The 21,152-nt window shown below is 38.6% G+C and overlaps 1 protein-coding gene across 1 annotated transcript in view; it reads left to right on the top strand.

The window, feature by feature from the left end:
- The window catches only part of MANBA (mannosidase beta), a 119,901-nt gene that overhangs the window by 32,137 nt on the left and 66,612 nt on the right, over nt 1-21,152 (top strand). The window contains exons 6-7 of the mRNA XM_040237757.1: nt 641-816; nt 1,876-1,986. Coding sequence (XP_040093691.1) covers nt 641-816; nt 1,876-1,986 — 287 coding nt within the window. The remainder of the gene's footprint in view (nt 1-640; nt 817-1,875; nt 1,987-21,152) is intronic.

Here is a 21,152-nt window from a genome sequence, read left to right on the forward strand (position 1 = left end):
TTTCCGTTTAAAAATGATTAAAATGTGGTAAAGGGAATATGAATACTTTTCTGAATAACCTTTTAGTTCTCCTGTTCTTGTATTATCACACTTTTGTACTTATCCATATCCCATTATTCTCTTAGCTCATAGATGCAGGGGCCATGTTTGTTTACCCTGGTTGCTATTTAAGCCCTATCACTTAGCAAAGTACGTGGCATATAGATGGTTCTATTTCTTGGATTAATAATCTGCGTTTAAAATACTTCTTTATTTTTTGCACATCTGATTCATTCTAATACAACTAAGTTTATAACTTATTATATGGCTTAAAAACCCTAGTATTTTTACTTTATAAAAAGGAAAAAGCAAGAGTTTATCAATCTTGAAAGATTTATACTATCTTTTCACTTATAATTTTCTATTTATGCCCTGTTTATAAAGTTTTTGTGACTTACGATTGTTAATAGTTTTAAGTAGAAGTATATTCAAAAAATATAACTTTGGTTATTCTTTAGAATGAAAGATTAAACATTAAAACAGTTTTCACTGAACCCTTGATCATGATTGCATTTGTGGAGCACTTACAGTTTAGAAGCTGCTTTGGTCTTTTTTCAATGAATTCTACATAATATATATATTTTTTCTTTTTATATCTTAGATGACTATATGGAGACATGGACTCTTAAAATAGAGTCTTCTTTTGATGTTGTCAGTTCAAAGCTGGTTTCTGGTGAAGCGATTGTAGCCATCCCTGAATTAAACATACAGCAGACAAACAACATTGAACTTCGACATGAGGAAAGGACTGTTAAGCTCTTTGTGAAAATCGACAAGGTGAGTGCCAGCACTTTCTGAACAGCTACAAGATGGAAAGCAATATTGTTCAAAAGAAATGCTTAGAAAAAAGGAACTGAATACTAAGGAAAAATGTGCCTTTTCCATTTTCTCCTTTACTTTTAACCTGTTATATATTTTTTGTGTGTGCTAGCTAAGGAATGATTTCTTCCAATTTTATGAATAATAAAATGGAGGTTATGTGATGAATTTGGCATCCTCTCCTCTCAAGAAGTCAGGTGTGTTATAGTTTATTTTTTCTGCAGTATTTGCAGTATCTTAAATCCAAAATACACCCTAAGTATCATATTTGAATGCTGTGATTATTTTTGATACTGGTAAACTATTTTGAATATTGGTGCTTATTCTGAATACAGAATTCTAATTCTCAACTTATAATCTTTCATGAGTAGAAGTGGACTGGATTTTACTTTCTCTTTTTCATTTTCTTTTCTTGCAATTGACAATTGTGAGCTGAAAAGGATGGAGCAAATCAGCATTCAGTAACTGTTCAGATAAAGTAAGAACTCAAAACACTTTTCTAGTTCTGGGCTTGAAAGAAGAATTCACCTCAAAGTCCAATTCTAAATGTTAAGAATGTAGAATAAATGTCAACTGAGTGTTGGAATGAGGATGAGATGGTTGGATGGCATCACCGACTCAATGGACATGGGTTTGGGTGGACTCCGGGAGTTGGTGATGGACAGGGAGGCCTGGCGTGCTGCAGTTCATGAGGTCGCAGTCAGACACAACTGAGTGACTGAACTGAACTGAGTGCTGGGATGGGAAGACTTGTTTTTCTGAATACCCACATTATTTTGTTCTTTTTGTTCTTTCTCTTCCCTTTTGATATAAATTAATCCATGATAAATTCCCAGCATGTTGTGTTTTTTAATTGTTATCTATGGATTGGTATAATTTGACATGAAACAGGGAGGGAGATTGATATTGCTCTGTGCTTGACTATGAGAAGTTGCTGTGATGCTCTGAATTACTGTATTATTTTGCTGAAAATATGCCACAGATTACTTAGATGAACTTAATATTATTTTTTAAAAGGGTGTTATTGTAGAAACTTGGTGGCCTCATGGACATGGAAACCAGACTGGGTACAACATGACAGTTACTTTTAAGCTGGATGGAGGCTTACGTTTTGAAAAATCAGCTAAGGTAAGCAAATACTTTAAGATATTTTGTGAAAAAAGTATATTTTTTTGTTAAAATAGCAATACAGATCTTTATAGAAATAGAAGAAAACAACAAAACTTCTGTAACCCCACCACTCAGAGACAGTTGCTAGTAATAGTCATATGCATTTAAAAGCTTCTAATATGTGTGTCTTTGTCTTTTTAATGGGCCAGACATTGCACATTATTTTATTTATATTCTACTGTGCTTTAAATTGTGCTTTATGCCAATATAATAGATATATGTAATTTTGTTGTTGCTTAGTCAATGCAACCCCATGGGCTGTAGCCCGCCAGGCTCCTTTGTCCATGATGTTCTCCAGGCAAGAATACTGGAGTGGGTTGCCATTTCTTTTTCCAGGGGATCTTCCTGACCCAGGGATCGAACCCATGTCTCCTGCATTGGCAGGTGGGTTCTTTATTGCTGAGTCACAGGGAAGCCATATATAATTTTACAGCTCAAATATTACTATAAGTTTCATATGAAAAATAGAATCCCTTGTCCATCTAACCCTTTCTATTTCTGTTTTCTACTCCTCAGAATCAATACTTTTGACTTTTACTTGTGTATTCTGCTGATTACTTTCATTTCCTCAAATAACCTGCTTCTACCAGTATTTCCTGATTTTTCAGTTTGGTATGTTATCTATGGACTTCAGACCTGGAGGATGAGGAACCTACATGATTCTCTCTGATGACCCCCACCTTGGCCCCCAATATACCATCTTGCCTCCCTCTCCCTCCCAATGTAGTCATATGCCCATTTTTTGTTAACTCAGTTTTCAGTGTTTATACTATTAGGTTATGAAAATGCTCTTCAAACTTGAACCACATGGTGTCCTAAAATTATATTTTCTTTCTTGTGCAATTTTCTGTTTTCCTAACAGTTAATAATTGCCTCATGTTTCCAGTTTTTTTTTTTTTTCTTTTTTACTTCCTTTAAATCATATACAAACTCTCGAATATACCTTTTAAACTTAGTCACACTCACTGGTAATCTATTTGTTGTTTATTATTACTATTATTTTTTAAATTTTGTTATATTTTGAAACTCTGTCTCCTAGAGCCATTTTCTCGTCTCCCTGATCTTGCTTCTTTACTGTCTAGACCTTCTATTTAACTGCAACTTCCTTTTATTATCATTCTAGAAATTCCCTTCATCTGTCTTCTAGGAGTTCTGAGTATTTCTTTCATCTTTCTCTTGGATTAAAAATAGAATCCTGATTCTTTGGACCCATGTTTCTTTCTCTCTCTCTTTTTTTTGACTCTCTACTTTTGTTAAAACACTTTCTTCAGTAGATTCCTGAGAATGTGTTGTAGATAAAGTGTAATTACATTCTAACTTCTGTTTTCTTATATAGATCTATTTGTGTTTACTTCTGGAAGCTTTTAGGATTTTGTTATCTTTGATCATCTAATATTTGAAAATTCGAAAATGAGTGGATTTTTGTTTTTGTTGTGCTGGTTGTCTTGTGGGCTCTTCTGATCCTGAAAGTCTGTCTGATTTTGTTTTATTTTTCTGGTACAGCTATTAATCAGAATGGACCTCCTAGAGTGAGAAATATTCTTAGATATCCCCTTCTTTATCCCGTCTTGCCTTATTCTGTGTTCTGGGAAATTTACTTGATTTTATCTTAATTTTTTAAAACGTCTCATTTTATGCTGGAGTATAGCTGATTACCAATGTTGTGACAATTTCAGGCAGACAGCAGAAGGACTCAACCATACATATACCTGTGTTCACTCTCCCCCCAACTCCCCCTCCAGCCATGCTGCCACATAGTGTTGAGCAGAGTTCCCTGTGCTACACAGTAGGATTATCTTCTATTTTAAAATTACATATATTTTGTTATCACTGTAAATATTTCTAAACAGGTTTGATATTTTAAAAATGCATCATATTTATAGTTCATGGTTATAGTATCTTCTTATTTCTTTGAGAATTTTAATTATTAGTTTTGAAGTTCTGTTTGCATTTTTGTTTTCCACATTCCTTTATTTCTTTACTTGTTTTAGGCTCTTTTATATTAGAGACTTTCCTGGAGGGTCATTTATTCTTGATATGGATTCATTCTGAAGATTAAATCACAAAAATGCAGACGAGAAGACCTGTGTGAGCCTCAGTGTTCAGTATTCAGGTGGAAATTCAGCTTTATCATGCGGTGATGCCCATGTGTGTATAGCTATAGATGTTCTCTGTGTGTGTGTCTGTGTGTCTGTATCTGTGTGTTTAGCTTTGCCAGTGAGGACATTCTCCAGTTTTGTGTCTGGGGAATATAAAACTGGTTGTTATCATTCAAAGAGTCTAGTGGCAGGAGGGGATTAAACTTCTGACCGTCAAATGTAGTTTCATCAGTCCACCCCCTCTCATGATGTGCTTTGTATCCTCAAGCCTCTCTGAGCTTCTCAGTTGCTCAGTCGTGTCTGACTGTTTGCGACCCTATGGACTGCCGCATGCCAGGATTCCCTCTCCCAGAGCTTGCTCAAACTCATGCCCATTGAGTCAGTGATGCCATCCAACCATCTCATTCTCTGTCATCCCCTTCTCCTCCTGCCTTCAATATTTCTCAGCATCGTGGTCTTTTCCAATGAGTCAGATCTTCGCATCAGCTGTCCAATGTATTGGAGCTTTAGCTTCAGCATCAGTCCTTCCAATGAATGTTCAGAACTGATTTCCTTTAGGATTGACTGGGTTTGATCTCTTTGCAATCCAAGGGACTCTCAAGAGTCTTCTCCAACACTACAGTTCAAAAGCATCAATTCTTCAGTGTTCAGCCTTCTTTATAATCCAACTCTCACATCCATACATGACCACTGGAAAACCATAGTCTTGACCATATGGACCTTTGTCAGCAAAGTAATGTCTCTGCTTTTTAATATGCTGTATAGATTTGTTATAGCTTTTCTTCCAAGAGGCAAGAGTCTTATAATTTCATGGCTGCAGTCACCATCTGCAGTGATTTTGGAGTCCAAAAAAGTAGTCTCTCACTCTTTCCATTGTTTCCCCATCTATTTGCCATGAAGTGATGGGACTGGACGCCATGATCTTAGTTTTTTGAATGTTGAGTTTTAAGCCAACTTTTTCACTCTCCCCTTTCACACTCATCAAGAGGCTTTTTAATTCCTCTATACTTTCTGCCATAAGGGTGGTGACATCTGCATATCTGAGGTTATTGATATTTCTCCCGGCAATCTTGATTCCAGCTTGTGCTTCATCCAGCCTAGCGTTTCTCATGATGTACTCTGCATATAAGTTAAATAAGCAGGGTGACAAGATACAGCCTTGACCTCCTCCTTTCCCAATTTGGAACCAGTCTGTTATTCCATGTCTGGTTCTAAGTGTTGCTTCTTGACCTGCATACAGCTTTCTCAGGAGTTAGGTAAGGTGTGGTCTGGTATTGCATCTCTTTAAGAATTTTCCACAGTTTGTTGTCATCCACACAGTCAAAGGCTTTACTGTAGTCAATAAAGCAGAGTAGATTTTTTTCTGGAATTCTCTTGCTTTTTTGATGATCCAGTGGATGTTGGTAATTTGATCTCTGGTTCCTCTGCCTTTTCTAAACCCGCCTTGAACATTTAGTAGTTCATGGTTCACCTATGGTTGAAGTCTCGCTTGGAGAATTTTGAGCGTTACTTTGCTAGCGTGTGAGATGAGTGCAATTGTGTGGTAATTTGAACATTCTTTGGCATTGCTTTTCTTTGCAATTGAAATGAAAACTGACCACAGACCAGTCTTGTGGCCACTGTTGAGTCTTCCAAATTTGCTGGTGTATTGAGTGCAGCACTTTCACAGCATCATCTTTTAGGATTTGAAATAGCTCAACTGGAATTCCATCACCTCCACTAGCTTTGTTCGTAGTAATGCTTCCTAAGGCCCATTTGATTTCACATTCCAGGATGTCTGGCTCACGGTGAGTGATCACACCATTGTGGTTATCTGGGTCATTAATATCTGTTTTGTTTAGTTCTTGTGGGTATTCTTGCCACCTCTTCTTAATATCTTCTGCTTCCTGTAGGTCCTTACGATATCTGTCCGTTATTGTGCCCATCTTTGCATAAAATGTTCCCTTGGTAGCTCTAATTTTCTTGAGACCTCCAGTCTTTCCCCTTCTGTTGTTTTTCTCTATTTCTTTGCATTGATCACTGAGGAAGGCTTTCTTATCTCTCCTTGCTATTCTCTGGAACTCTGCATTCAAATCGGTATATCTTTCCTTTTTTCTTGGAATCAAAGAAAAGCTTCTCTTCTTTTTTCAGCTATTTTTAACACTTACTCAGACAGCCATTTTGCCTTTTTGCATTTCTTTTTCTTGGGGGTGGTTTTGATCACTTCCTCCAGTACAATGTCACAAACCTCCGTCCAGAGTTCTTCAGGCACTCTGTCTATCAGATCTAATCCCTTGAATTTGTTTGTCACTTCCACTGTATAATCATAAGGGACTTGACTTAGGTCATACCTTAATGGCCTATTGGTTTTCCCTACTTTCTTCAATATAAGTTTGAATTTTGCAATAAGGAGTTCATGATCTGAGCCACAGTCAACTCCCGGTCTTGTTTTTGCTGACTGTATAAAGCTTCTCCATCTTTGGTTGCAAAGCAAACCTCTCTGATGCTGACTGGCAAAATGATAGGTGAACTTCAGGATCCCTCCGCCAAAACAACATGTTTCAGTTCTGCTTTGGGATTAAAACTTCTAAGTCATTATGCATAAAACTGTATCTTCATGTTACTTTAAACATTCAAAAATTGAGTCGAGATTGGGCATGGAATTGTCTAGAGAAGACAGTGGGGAAAAACAGCCCTTGCACTTTAAAGTAATGCTGTTGAAGTACCTCTTGAGAAGGACCAATCTTCCCCTGCTCCAAATATAGCTGGGACCGGAATTTAAAGCAAAATGCACCTATGGTTAATTCATACTGATGTATGGCAGAGATTGAACCATTATTGTAAAGCAATTATCTGTCAATTAAAAATAAATAAATAATGCAATAAAAGTGTTTTCCTCTGAAGGAATAACCATGTATTTTGCCTCTAAATCTTTAAATAAGTCATATGGTAACCTCAGATAGAGGATATTGAAGGATGCAATTTGACTTTGGTCTAAAGAAATGACTAGGTCCTGCCAGGACTAAGGATTGCTTGGTATTTATTAGCTTCAGACTACTTATTGTCCTTTAAATGCCATTTTCATGCATGTATGTTGGGACAATAAAGAGGAGGTAACTTCAGTGTGGCTTGGGATAGTATATAGTAAGCGGTGTTAATTACTCCCATTGATTTTCTCTTTCCCCTGCCGTCAGCCTTTGGTGTTTATGACTGGTACTGGCTGTGGTTGTCCTCTGGTGTCACCTCCCATTTGGTTTTTTTTTTTTTAATATAAATTTATTTATTTTAATTGGAGGCTAATTACTTTACAATATTGTGTTGGTTTTGTACATCAACATGTATTACCTCTTCTGTGGGCCAGACACCAAGCTCAGTTTGGGGCTCTACCCTTCAGGAGCTCCTTTTCTGTTTTGTGATTGTTTAGTTATGCTCTATTATCTGAGGCACTGTGAGTGTGTGTGTGTGTGTCCATAATATCTACAGGGAGCGTGTCCTAGAGTTACCTAAAGAGCCAAGACCTTCCCTCTCATTCTAACTGTCTTGACAGAAGACATGTGTGCTCTCCCATGTTGAGTTTCTTGTGAGTTGTTTTTATGAAAGGGTAGAAAAGAATGAGTCATTCCACCTTACCAAAGAGAAAGAAAAGGATGAGTTGTTGTGCGTGTTGGATATAAGTCTATTTCAGTTCAGGCTAATACGGGTGCATTATTGTTTATTAGTATAAAGATGCCACTCTTTCAGTTGGTGAGCTATAGGAATAAAGGAATAAGTATTGCCTCACTCCTTGTCTTAATGCATGTTTGTGCAATGTGCCTGTTTGCTGGGGCTGCTGTAGAGTATTTTTGAAGCTCATTCATTCACTCAATACTTAGGGATCATCTACTGTGTTCCTGCCACTTTGATAGGCTCTGACGATAGAGCAGTGAATAAGACACCCTGTCCATTTCTTTCTGAGATTTTAGTAAAACTAATAATTCAGCTGGGAAATTAAACATTTAAACAAGCAATTGCAATAAAGTACGATAAGCACTCTGGAGAAATATAGAGCATGGTGTGAGCACAGGGCAGGGCCACCATGGACAGACTTGCAGAGAAGGTGATCTGTACCCTGAGGGAACAGTAGAATTCAACTGTGCGGTACAGCAAAGAGGCAGAGGGTAAGAGTATGTCAAACCCAGGGTCTTGAAGGAATACTGTGTGTTTGTGGAGGTGAGAGAAATTTCAGTGTGGCTGTAGGATGATATTATAAAGGGAGGCTCGGGAAAGATTCCATGGAGCCTATTAAGCCATGTGAAGGAATTAGACTGTCCTGAGGACATTGGGGATTTTTGAAGGGTTTTAAGGGGAGAGCCAAAGAATGCTCAAACGACCACACAATTGCACTCATCTCGCACGCTAGTAAAGTAATGCTCAAAGTTCTCCAAGCCAGGCTTCAGCAATACGTGAACCATGAACTTCCTGATGTTCAAGCTGGTTCTAGAAAAGGCAGAGGTACCAGAGATCAAATTGCCAACATCCGCTGGATCATCAAAAAAGCAAGAGAGTTCCAGAAAAACATCTATTTCTGCTTTATTGACTATGCCAAAACCTTTGACTGTGTGGATCACAATAAATTGTGGAAAATTCTGAAAGAGATGGGAATACTGGACCACCTGACCTGCCTCTTGAGAAATCTGTATGCAGGTCAGGAAGCAACAGTTAGAACTGGACATGGAACAACAGACTGGTTCCAAATAGGAAAAGGAGTACATCAAGGCTGTATGTTGTCACCCTGCTTATTTAATTTCTATGCAGAGTACATCATGAGAAACGCTGGGCTGGAAGAAGCACAAGCTGGAATCAAGATTGTCGGGAGAAATATCAATAACCTCAGATATGCAGATGACACCACCCTTATGGCAGAAAGTGAATAGGAACTAAAAAGCCTCTTGATGAAAGTGAAAGAGGAGAGTGAAAAGTTGGCTTAAAGCTCAACATTCAGAAAACGAAGATCATGGCATCCGGTCCCATCGCTTCATGGGAAATAGATAGGGAAACAGTGGAAACAGTGTCAGACTTTATTTTTGGGGGCTCCAAAATCACTGCAGATGGTGATTGCAGCCATGAAATTAAAAGACACTTACTCCTTGGAAGAAAAGTTATGACCAATCTAGATAGCATATTCAAAAGCAGAGACATTACTTTGCCGACTAAGGTCCGTCTAGTCAAGGCTATGGTTTTTCCTGTGGTCATGTATGGATGTGAGAGTTGGACTGTGAAGAAAGCTGAGCGCCAAAGAATTGATGCTTTTGAACTGTGGTGTTGGAGAAGACTCTTGAGAGTTCCTTGGACTGCAAGGAGATCCAACCAGTCCATTCTGAAGGAGATCAGCCCTGGGATTTCTTTGGAAGGAATGATGCTAAAGCTGAAACTCCAGTACTTTGGCCACCTCATGCGAAGAGTTGACTCATTGGAGAAGACTCTGATGCTGGGAGGTATTGGGGACAGGAGAAGGGGACGACAGAGGATGAGATGGCTGGATGGCATCACTGACTCAATGGATGTGAGTCTGGGTGAACTCTGGGAGTTGGTGATGGACAGGGAGGCATGGCGTGCTGCGATTCACGAGGTTGCAAAGCGTCGGACACGACTGAGCGACTGAACTGAACTGAAGGGGAGAGCAGTGATCATACTTGTTTTATGTAGATTCTGTAGAGAAGATTGGAAGAATGACAGGATTAGGAGGCCAGTCAGAAGATTATGGTGGTAACTCAGGCACAAGATGACAACTGCTGAGGAGTTAGATTTGAGAGAGATTAGGAGGTAAAATTTGAGAGAAATTTAGGAGGCTTAATGATGTATAGAGATAGGGGAGGATGATTTATGAATGATTCTTAATTTGCTGGTTTGTGCCCCTGAATGTCAGGTGGCAGTTCTGTGTTAAAGACTCAGAACGAAGAACACATTTGGAAGATGAGATGGAATGAAAATTATTTCTGTGTTACAGGTGTTTTGTGTGGAGTGATTGAGAGAGATTCCCACAATAATATTTAATGAGCACTTCTTTATGTGTGTCTAGAGTTTAAGAATTAGATCTAGGTTAAAGATACAGAAAGTCAACAGAATATAGATCATTTTAGCCATCGTCAGGGGATGAACTACTTAAGTTACTCAAGTAATGGAGGCCAAGCTAGATATTTGAGGAAAGTGAAGACTTAAGAAAAGGCTGGAGAGAGCTAAGGCACTGTGATAGGATTGTGAGGCAGCCCTGGGGTTGAAAACTGTGCGTCTCTTTTCTGAGAGTCACAGTATCTTCACTTTAAGAATTATTGATTTCTTTTTTTAATTTTAATTTTTTAACACCAAAAACATTTCATATTGAGATATAGCTGATTAACAATGTTGTGGTATTTTCAGGTGAACAGCAGAGGGACTCAGCCATACATATACATGTTCCCATTCTCCCCCAAACCTCTCTCCCATGCAGGCTGCCACATAACACTGAGCGGAGTTCCATGTGCTGTACAATAGGTCTTTGTTGGTTATCTGTTTTAAATATAGCAGTGTGTGCATGACCTTCCCAAAGCCACTAACTATCCCTTCCCTGGCAACCCTAACTTCATTTTCTAAGTCTGCGAGTCTTTTTCTGTTTTGTAAGTAAGTTCATTTATATCATTTCTTTCTAGATTCCACATATAAGGGATATTGTATGGTATTTCTCCTTCTCTGTCTGACTTACTTTACTCAGCATGACACTCTCTAGGTCCATACATGTTGCTGCAAATGGCATTATTTCATTCTTTTTTAATGGCTGAGTAATTCCATTGTTTATATGTACTATATCTTCTTTTTTCTCTTGTAGAAATTTTATTTTGCAATGTTTTCAGTATATTCACTTCACGTGTCTTTCCTCCCAGTTACCTGGAGCCTCATGCACAGTTTGGTAACTTGGAGTCAGCTCCAGTGAGAGTATATTCCCCTCTGCATCACATACGCCATATACTTCTTAACTTTGGGAAGAATGAAGTGGCCCTAATGTTTATACAGCTGAAAGCAAAGCCCTAATTGGCACTCTGACAACATAACCATTTATTGATCCATAGGACATTTGTACTGTCTGCCCTTTCCCCTCACCGTATCCCGAAGACCAGTGACTGGTTTCCAGGGTGCCTGATGTCAGCTCCCGTAGCCTCATTCCTCTGCTCTCATAACACTCAGCACGGTGAACACTTGTAACTACTGATTTACTGAATTGCTCTGTTTTTCTCAGCAGAGCGTGAGCTCCACGAGCAGGATTCCTCTTTCACTACCTGTCTCCTCAGCACCAGGCATATTATGATTGCCCAGTAAATTATGTTAAATTGAAGAAAATGAAAGTTTACCTTAAAAAAAAATCTGTCATATGATAGCACCCGGGTTAATTGTTACCTTTGCGGAAGAGTGATGGGTAGTGACAGGGCAGGGGCATGAAAAGGTTGCTCTCATGTTCTCTTCCTCCACCTGCTTACCTGGACACATTCACCCCTTGATCATTATGCAGCTAAACTTGTGATGGTGCGTTTCCTGAGTGTGCTGTGGTTGTTCAGTCACTCAGCTGCGTCTGACCCTTTGTGACCCCATGGGCTGTAGCTTGCCAGGCTCCTCTGTCTGTGGAATTTCCCAGGCAAGAACACTGGAGTGGGTTGCCATTTCCTTCTCCATATATGTACAGTATCTCCTCTATCTCTTCCTCTGTTGGTAGACATTTAGATTACTTCTATGTCTTAGCTATTGTAAACGGTGCTGCAATCAACATTGGGGTGCATATATCTCTTCGGGCCATGGTTTTCTCCAGATAATGCCCAAGAGTGGATTGCAGAGTCATATGGTAGCTCTATTTTTAGTTTTTGAAGGAACCTCTATATTGTTCACCATAGTGGCTGTATCAGTTTGCTTTCCCACCAGCAGTGCAGGAGGGTTCCTTCTCTCCACACCCTCTCCAGCATTTGTTGTTTGTGGATTTTTTGATGATAACCCATGGGAGGTGATATCTCATTTTGCATTTGCATTTAGTTTTGATTTGCATTTAGCAATGTTGAACATCTTCTCATGTGTCTATTGGCTATCTGCATGTCCTCTTTGGAGAAAAGTCTATTCAGGTATTCTGCCCATTTTTTTTTTTTTTTTTTGAGTGGGTTGTTTGTTTTGATGCTATTAAGCATCATGAGCTGTTTGTAAATTTTGGAGACTAATCCCTTATTGGTCACATCATTTGCAAATATTTTCTCCCAGTCTGGGTTGTCTTTTTATTTTGATCATTGTTTCCTTTCATGTGCAAGAGCTTATGAGTTTAAGTAGGTCTCATTTGTTTATTTTTGCCTTTATTTCCATTATTCTGGGAGATGGATCAAAAAAGATGTTGCTGTGATTTATGTCAGTATTCTACCTATGTTTTCCTCTTGAAGTTTTATTTTGTCCGGTCTCACATTTAGGTCTTTAATCCATTTTGAGCTTATTTTTGTGTATGGAGTTAAGGAATGATCTAATTTCACTTTTTTACATGTGGCTGTCAAGTTTTCCCAGCACCATTTGTCAAAGAGATTGTCTTTCCAATATCATTTAGTCTTTTCTCCTTTGTTATAGAATAATTGACCATAAGGTACATGGGCATATCTCTGGGTTTTCTATCCTAGAACTACCGATTTCTGATGGTGACATTTTAGGCTGGTTTGGTGGTGGTTTGCAAGCCATTATAGGTATGTGGTACGGACTTCCCTGGTGGCTGAGACAGTAAAGCGTCTGCCTACAATGCGGGAGACCCGGGTTTGATCCCTGGGATGGGAAGATCCCCTGGAGAAGGAAACAGCAACCCACTCCAGTACTCTTGCCTGGAAAATCCCATGGACAGAGGATCCTGGTAGGCTACCGTCCATGGGGTCACAAAGAGCTGGACATGACTGAGCGACTTCACTTTCACTTTCACTATAGGTATGTGGTAGGTTTAAAATTGTTTTCTGAACCCTCTGCCTACCCTGATTTTATACATGCTAATTATATTTATCATATTTAAGCAATACTTTAAAGTTTAGGTGAGACTTGAATCCAAAACTCAGTATATTTCTCTTCTATGATTTTTGAAGTTATCTTCTTATTCTAAAATGTTAGGGGAATGATAATTCTGTATCACATAGGAGTCAAGGTACTATTTTATTTAGCTCATTAAAATCGTAACAATAACACTTTAATCAGTTTTGTAATTTTGCTCCTTAGGAGATTCAGAAGAGAGCTATGAAGGTGATTAGAGGAGGAAAGGATAAAGGAAAGAGATAATGTAACTGGAAGGCAAGATGATTCTTTAATTTGTTATTTATGGTATTTTTTCATTCAGCTGTAGTAGGACCGACCTGAGGGAAGATGAGAGCTTGAAGTGGAGTGTTTGAGGTCGAGGTTACTCCCAGGAGAGGCTGTACCAGAGTCAAGGCTGTTTATGCTAGAAAGAGTAACTGAAGAGCAACTCCAAACTCTTTTGTAGGGAACTTTAAAGAGTGTTTATGACCATTTGACTGGGGTGGTAGAGGTTGAATTGAATGATCTCTTAATGCCTTCCTACACTTCCATAATTGCTCACAAGAGGAAATCAGAATGATGTAAAAATTTGAGCTGTTTTGCAAATTTCAGAAATCAATATTGGCATCTGAAATATAGATTAAAAGTACAAATTATTGCCAAATTTGGTTAAGAGAGCTGATAACTAATTCACCTTTGTTTCCATCTAGAGTAGTTCTTCCAGGGAATTCAGTTTCTTGCCAGTCCCAAATTTCTTAATGTTTTCAAACTTGCCAGTATTTTAGCAAGTGAAGAGATGTGCCATCATAATCTGTTTCCTGGCAGGAGTCTCTTGATCTGAGTTCTTTCCAGCCTTTATTTGGTGGGAATGTGTCAGACTGGGATTTGTGTTTATTTATTGCAGAGTATAACACACAGTCAGGATATAAGTAAAATGCTTAATGAATGATCAGAAGTTGAACACTCATGTAGCTGTCATCCTGACCAAGGAACAAGAGCATCACTAGCACCTCAGAGGTTTCCGGCTCTTGCCGGCTTCCCTAATTACTACCCTCTTTCCTTTTTGTGTATCCACAATTGGCTTCTAACACTATGATTTATTTTTGCCTGGTTTTCAGTTTTGTTTCCATGGAACTAAATCATCTGTGTGCTTTTGTGACTGGCTAACTTGGCTCAACATTATATTTGTGACATTTAGATACGTTGTGGTGTGTAACCCTAGTTTGTTTACTTACACTGTTTTGTAATATTTCATTGTGTTACACTTTCTGCTGTTGAGATTTGGTAGTTTCCATTTTTGGCTTTTCTGCATAATGTTGCTATGAACATTACTGTATGACCCTGGGAGCACGTATTCCTCCACCAGCATTTCTGCTGGCGGTGAGATTGCTGAATGCTAGGGTATGCCTGGGTACAGCTTTTACAGAGTGCTAAACTGTATTCCACAGTGTTTGTATTTCACCTTTACTCAGCATGCTCACATGCTTGTTAACACTCAGTACTGTGTCAGAGAGGAATGTTTTCCCTCATCCCCGGCTCTCTATTGTTCATGTTTCCTGATGGTTTCATTGTTATCCTGGGCTTGCTTTATGCAAAAATATTTTCATATTTTTAAAGTATCGCATTGAAATCCATATTGTTAGACTTATGTCTTTCTTGCTTGTCTTCCATCGACATTAGACATATGCATTTTAATTTTTATGTTTACTGGACAGGTCACAAGACAGCAGCACAGTCTCATTCAGGATGCCTTGGGGAAGTTACAGATTTTGCTTGTAGCCCATGTAGCAGAGATGTACTGGGTCTTGAAAAGAATGCAGGCATTGTGGGGAAGGGAAAGTGCTGACTGTATTTCTTTTGGACAGGAAAGAATATCTTGTCTGAAATTTGTTGTTGTTAAAAGGAGTAACTTTGGAGCAAATAGTTTTAGTATGACGGGAGATAATATGAGGCACAATTAATGAGTACTTTAAATAAATTACAAAAATTAAAGTAAGTGTTGGGATATTATAAAGTCTGTCAAGCAAGTTATTTCAAGAGGAACCGTAGATTGAGAGTCATGTTACTAAGTGAAAGAAGCTAATCTGAAATGACTCCAATTATGTGATATTCTGGAAAAGACAAAACTATGGAGACAGTTAAAAGATCAGTGGTATTGCTACAGGTTGGGAGGCGGAGGGAGAGATGAATAGGTAGAGCACAGAGGCTTTTTGGTACAGTAAAACCACTCTGTCTAACACCATAATAGTGATGGATACATGCATTATGCATTTGTCCAAACTCATAGAATGTACAACATTGTGAGTGAACCCTAATGTAAACTATAGACTTTGGGTGGTTATGAGGTATCAGTATGGGTTGATCAGTTGCAACAAATGTGCCACTGTGGTGGAGGATGTTGATAATGGGGGTAGATACTCATGTATGGGATCGGGGGTAAGCTTTGTGCCTTCCTCTCAATTTTGCTGTGAGTCTTAAACTGTTCTGAAAAACTTAAGTCTTTTCTTAAAAAAAAAAAACTTGAAATAGAGAAAAGTGTGAAACCTGATGTGTAATATATAATATTCTGCTTGGTAAGTGCATATTTGGGTTCATATATGAAATATTGGCTTCTTAGGTGACTCATTGGATAAAGAATCTGCCTGCAATGCAGGAGACAAAAGAGATGTGGGTTTGATCCCTGGGTCAGAAAGATCTCTTGGAGAAGGGAATGGCAACCCATTCCAGGATTCTTGCCTTAAGAATCCCATGGACAGAGGAGCTGGGTGGACTATAGTCTACAGGGTCCCAAAGGGTCAGACATGACTGAAGCGACTAAGTGCGTATGAGAGAGATGTTTTACTAATTTTAATATCTTTAGAATTGAATTTTTTTTTTTTTACTAGATAATTGTTTTAAAACTAAGGAATCAAAGTAAAACGTGACATCAGTGGTGGCAGTTTTTAAAAAACCCCAAAGTAACTTGGAATTCTTTTTGGTAGCACTCCAGATGCTCCATACAGAGATCAAACGTGTGAATTAATCAGATATGTCCATAGAGAAGGTGATGGAGTTTAAATAAAGAAGTAGTCTTCTATTTATGGAAAGACTGCTGCTGTACTCATAGGTATCTTAAAACACTTGGACCGTTTTTTATAAACCTCCGTCGTGGTTAGCTCCATAAGAGTACTGCATGGGTGGCCAGTATCAACAGTGGAGTTCATACAAAAATCAAGGGGATTAATCCAAAAGTTTACTTCTGCCTCCTGAAAATCATTCTTTGAAACTTGCAGAATTGGCTCTTTTGGAAACATCTCTTTTTTAAAAAAATTACTAATTTTTGTCTGTGCTGGGTCTTCATTGCTGCACCGGCTTTTCTCAAGTCCTCACAGACAGGGGCTCCTCTCTGGCTGCAGTGCGTGGGCTCCTGATTGTGGTGGCTTCTCCTGTTGGGGAGCACGGGCTCTTGGGCATGCAGGTTTCAGTAGTTGTCGCTTGCAGGCTCTAGAGCACGGGTTCGGTAGTTGTGGCTCACAGGCTTAGTTGCTTTGAGGCATGGGGGATCTTCCTGGACCAAAACCCATGTCTCTTGCATTGGCAGGTGGAGGCTTTACCACTGAGCCATCAGGAAAGCCCAGAAATATCTCTTCATCTGTGAAGTTTTCTGGAAATTTGGAAAACTTTTATTCATTCTTTCTAATCTCAGTGCATCATTGACAAAAGCTGCAGAAAGTCTTTCCTCGACAAAAAGAATGCTCGTTATGAAGCTGGGGCACCAGAAGGCTGAATTTTGAAAAGTTAATCTCGGCTTTGAAGTCCTGTGTGAGTCAAAGAAAATGTGGACATGTATGAATCAGCTCATTTGTGTCCTCTGCTAAGTGTGGCTTTTCTCTTCTGAATTTTTTCTGTCCTTAGTGTAGAATTTTAGATGATGTTAATCAGATACAAATATATATGCTTTAAACAATGTACGGTGAAATCCCAAGCTTTTAAAACTCTTAAAAAATTTGAAGGCTATTTATTTTGCAAAAACAAACTGTGAAGAAATGAACATTTACATAGGAAAAAAAAAACTCCCAAATTTGAAGAGGAGTGCCAGGAGAAGCAACAAGAAATGCTGATCTTATGTTGCCTGAAGAAATCAAAATAGTGAGGTTGACTGTTCCAGCCATTTTCACCAAGAACTGGAGGCTTGTTTGAGCTGCATGAAGTACTAAGCAACATGGATAGACACAGAGATTATCATACTAAATGAAGTAAGTCAGAAAGACAAATACCATACGATATCACTTGTATGTGGAATCTTAAATGTGATGCAAATGAACTTATCTATAAAACATACTCACTGCATCAGTGAGTAGCTTTTTTCATTCCAGTAGTATTCCATATTGTATATATACCGCATCCGCTGTTTCCATTTGTCTGTTGGACATTTAGGTAGTTTCTGTATCTTGGCTATTGTGAATAGTGCTGTTAGGAACACAGAGTTGCATGTATCGTTTTGAATTATAGTTTTATTTGGATATATCACTAGGAATGGGGTTGCTGGATCATATGGCAACTCGATACTCTTTTCCATAGTGACTGCATCAACTTACTCTCCCACCAACAGTGTAGGAGAGTTCCCTTTCCCCGTACGCTCTCTAGCATTTGTTATTTTTAGACTTTTTAACGATGACCATTCAGACTGACATGCGGTGTTATCTTATTGTAGTTTTGATTTGCACTTCTCTAATAATTAGCAATGTTGAGCATCTTTTCCTGTGCCTGTTGGCCATCTGTATCTGTTCTTTGGAGAAATGCCTATTTAGGTCTTCTGGCTATCTTTTGATTGGGTTACTTGGTTTTTTTATATTGAGCTGCATGAAGTACTAAGTGAAGTTGCTCAGTTGTGTCCGACTCTTTGCGACCCCATGGACTGTAGCCTACCAGACTCCTCTGTCCATGGGATTTTCCAGGCAAGAGTACTGGAGTGGGTTGCCGTTTCCTTTTCTAGGGGATCTTCCCAACCCAGGGATTGAACCCAGGTCTCGAACCCAGGTCTCCCGCATTGCAGGCTGATGCTTTACCGTCTGAGCCACCAGGGAAGCCCTGGAAGCATGAGCTGTTGGTAAATTTTGGAGATTAATCCCTTGTCAGTCATATGATTTGTAAACATTTTTCCCCCCCAGTCCATAGGTTCTTTTTGTTTTGTTTATGCTTGTGGTTTCCTTTGCTATGCAAAAAGTTGTAAATTTGATTAGATCCCATTTGTTTATTTTAGCTTTTATTTCTATTGCCTTGGGAGATCAGCGTAAGAGAATTTTGGTATGATTTGTGTCAAAGGATGTTTTGCCTGTGTTCTCTTTTAGGAGTTTTATGGTGTTAGGTCTTCTGTTTAGGTCTTTAAGCCATTTTGAGTTTATTTTTGTGTATTGTGCCAGGGTGTGTTCTAACTTCACTGGTTTACATGCACTGATTTACAGCTTTCCCAGCACCACTTGCTGAAGAGACTTTTTCCCATTGTATATTCTTGCCTTCTTTGTCGAAGAGTAATTGACCATGGGCGCGTGAGTTTATTTCTGGGCTTGCGTTGTGATGGGTCTTTTATGCATGTATGATATTGTAATATAATGCATGGATTATTTGAAAAATGTTGATGTCTGGAGATTTTTAAATGTTTCCAGATGTTAAACCATTTCAGTATATAAAATCACATTCACATTTGTTAATATCGCAGTCAGTAACTTCTGAAATGTTTTAAAGTATTGGGAAGTTCTCAAGCTCTTGGTAGGGGGTACAGATTTTCCTAAATCCTAATTTTTAACTGTTATTTGCCTTGAAATGACAAGGCTCAGTTAGTCATTTTCAAGAAAATGTCTAGCAAGTCACCAATCTGAATAAACGTAATTTGTCTGGTGGTTCTTTCAAGTTAAAATAAAGCTTTATGAACCAGACGGCTAATTCAGCTTACAACTCAAACTGTGGCCCAGATGCTTTTCCTCGAGACGTCCATCCTGGATGATGCCTTATTCATAGTTCCCATTTCATCATTTCATCACACAGACTACTACAATGATGTGTATTCAAGGTTGGGATTTAATAGAATGAATGCTTTTTTATTGCTTTATCAAGGATGTCCTTAAGTGAAACTGGCTCTTCCCACCAATAAATGCATGAAGGTGAGGAATATGACTACCAGCACAAACTGGAGACACTGCCTTGATTTCTGCCAAGGCACCAGCAATGTTGCCCTCTGTAAAACCCTCTTAGCTAGCACGTGTGCTTCTCTAGCAAATGCAGTGTGATAACCAACCCGATGAGATGTACTAGTGGCTTTTTTCATTTCTAGTTTGTTTATGTCATATTATAATATTTTTCGATGTACTACAGTGTAGTAAAGAATATATTAGCCTTTAGAAGAGCTTATTGCTTCTAAGTTTAAAATAGTCAATTTCTTTTTCTTTATACTTAGATTGATTGGTCTCAAAATGATACTACAATGTAACTGGCACCATAAATACTATTATTATTTAAATGTTCTATTGCATAATGTGTGCGTGCTGAGTCGCTTCAGTTGTGTGCAGCTCTTTGCAGCTCCATGGACTGTAGCCCGCCAGGCTCTTCTGTCCATGGGGTTCTCCAGCCAAGAGTACTGGAGTGGGTTGCCATTTCCTTCTCCAATTGCATAATGCACTGTAAGATAAATTTTATTAACATCTATACAGTTGAAGGGAATATGGCTTTCATCACAATCTCGTTTCTTATTTATTATTTTTCTCAGTTTCTTTGGAGTAGATTCCTCCCTTCCTTGAGTCAGAAGACTGATAAGTCAGTTTTATTTTTTCCAGCACTTTTAAATGTAGACAGTGTGGTGGTAGGTGAGAATGTTAATCTTCTAGTCCCACTTTAAGACAATAATTTAAGATAAAAATTAGGAAAAACATTATAAATAAGTTTTATTTTAGAAGGAGAATGAAATATCATTAAATGAGTCTCAAAAATCAAAATTTCTTTTTATTTGAAAATTTAAAAATTATTACTTGAACAAGTTAACAAAAGGTACCTCATCCTTTTGTGTTTCTGTATAAGTTGCAGGGAAAACTTTGGCTTTAAAAATAAGAATTTATTGAACAGTAATGAGGCTACAGAGATTATAGCAGGAATAACTACCAACTGCTGGTAAGAGCAGAGTAGTACTGAGAACACATTGAGCTAATCTTTGAAAACGCACCTCTTTATACCCTTAACCTCTGCTATAGAACACACCGGAATACACGCATTCCATTAGCTGTCAGAATGATGTCGTCACACATTTTGTAGCTTCTGGAGAATTCCACTGTCCGCTCAAAAGAGTAAGAGTGGAAAGGCACATAATGTTTTAGCTTTACTGTGAAGATAGTTTTGAACTCAGAGATCGCCTTGAAAGGTTCCCAGGGATCCTGTACGGTCCCCTGCTGCTGCTGCTGAGTTGCTTCAGTCGTGTCCGACTCTCTGCAACCCCGTAGACAGCAGCCCACCAGGCTCCCCCATCCCTGGGATTCTCCAGGCAAGAACACTGGAGTGGGTTGCCAGTTCCTTAGTCACAGTTAAATAACTGTTGTTCTGGGTGTTTGAAACTATCATCAAGATGTTTTAAAGTTACCTCTGAAAATAACCATTTTTTAAAAGAACATCTTTGCATCCTAAAGCAGATGTGGTGATTCTGTGTCAAGATCATCCTCATCAAGGCCTTGTTCTGTGTCTTCTTACAAAGTTAACTCTAGTATCTTTTGTTATGTCATATTAATTAGGGTAAGCGTCAGAAAGTGGAAGAACAGTGGGCACTTTTACTACATGAAATAAGCTGATCTATTAATTATTTTTAGTTAGAGAAGAAATGCATCATCTTGTTTTCAAGATGAGATTTTACTGGTATGGAACTATCTCCCGCATTCCTTGATCCAGTTTATGGCTGGAAAGAATGAAGATTTGGATAAGAATGCAGTCTTTTCTAGTTTGCTGCTCATGCTTAACTGTGGAGAAACCTGGCTGGCCTGTCTCTGGAACAAAGATCTTAGCTGC

The sequence above is a fragment of the Oryx dammah genome, unplaced genomic scaffold (assembly GCF_014754425.2).
Source record: "Oryx dammah isolate SB20612 unplaced genomic scaffold, SCBI_Odam_1.1 HiC_scaffold_3, whole genome shotgun sequence".
Classification (NCBI taxonomy): domain Eukaryota; kingdom Metazoa; phylum Chordata; class Mammalia; order Artiodactyla; family Bovidae; genus Oryx; species Oryx dammah.